The sequence below is a fragment of the Montipora foliosa genome, chromosome 11, assembly GCF_036669935.1.
Source record: "Montipora foliosa isolate CH-2021 chromosome 11, ASM3666993v2, whole genome shotgun sequence".
In the NCBI taxonomy this organism is placed as follows: domain Eukaryota; kingdom Metazoa; phylum Cnidaria; class Anthozoa; order Scleractinia; family Acroporidae; genus Montipora; species Montipora foliosa.
Genome location: NC_090879.1, coordinates 12534785 through 12535915, shown reverse-complemented (window position 1 = coordinate 12535915; position 1131 = coordinate 12534785). Strand labels below are relative to the sequence as shown.

Genomic DNA, 1131 nt, shown 5'->3' with positions numbered 1-1131 from the left:
ATAGCTCTTTGGCATTACAAAGCTTTTGCTTTCATGTTCAAATTGACCACTCTACTAGGATGAGTCATTGCCGCTAGCAATTGCGCATGCTCACTAGCTCGCTAGTTTGAGCACTCTGGCATGACTTGGATGTACCACATGCGTGGGACATCTGGGGTGGCTTTATAGCTTAACCTCCATCCTAGACATCAGCACTGCACTGATGAGGCCCAGAAGGCCGAAACAGCACTGTCTGCAGTTAGATATAGCTCTTTGGCATTACAAAGCTTTTGCTTTCATGTTCAAATTGACCACTCTACTAGGATGAGTCATTGCCGCTAGCAATTGCGCATGCTCACTAGCTCGCTAGTTTGAGCACTCTGGCATGACTTGGATGTACCACATGCGTGGGACATCTGGGGTGGCTTTATAGCTTAACCTCCATCCTAGACATCAGCACTGCACTGATGAGGCCCAGAAGGCCGAAACAGTACTGTCTGCAGTTAGTTATATATATATATATATATATATATATATATATATATATATATATATATATATATATAAGCGCAGGTTACCGAATACAACGACTTCTAATGAATCACATCAGTTAGATCCTATCAACCTCTCAAACATGTCCATTAGCCAAGACCAAATCAATCTACTCAAGAAAGGACCATCTTTCTGCCCCATACCAAAAGATGTTGACTGGCAACGTGTATACGACGATTTGGAAGCTTTTGAGGCCCGCTTGCGGACAGCAGTCTTTTTCATTGAAAATAGCCCTGAAGATAGTCAAGAGTCAACTGGTCACCTTCCTCAAGTTCCGAAAGAAAAGAAATGGAAGCCACCACCATCAAGCTATCCAGAACTTGAACTTTTTCTATCCAGTGTTAGGCGTGATTTGATAAATCCTCGGAATATTAAATTAGCTAGAGATAACCTAACCAAAGGAGAACGAGTTGCGTTAAAACAATTTAGAAATTCTGATGTGGTAATTCGGATACAAGATAAAGGTTCTCGCTTTGTTTTAATTGAGAAAGGGGAATACGAGGATAAAATGTTCGGTCAGCTTCAAAACCAATTGCATTATAAACCCTTACAAGAGGATCCTACTATTACGCATGTGACTCGGGTTGAGAGCTGGTGTGA

General features: G+C 41.6%; 1 protein-coding gene across 1 annotated transcript in view; it reads left to right on the top strand.

Annotated features, from left to right (window-relative positions):
• Positions 1 to 613: 613 nt before the first annotated feature.
• LOC137976686 (uncharacterized) overlaps positions 614 to 1131 on the top strand; it is a 1203-nt gene continuing 685 nt past the window's right edge. Inside the window, exon 1 of the mRNA XM_068824045.1 lies at positions 614 to 1131. This exon is cut by the window's right edge and continues 685 nt beyond it. Within this exon, the coding sequence (XP_068680146.1) occupies positions 614 to 1131 (518 nt within the window).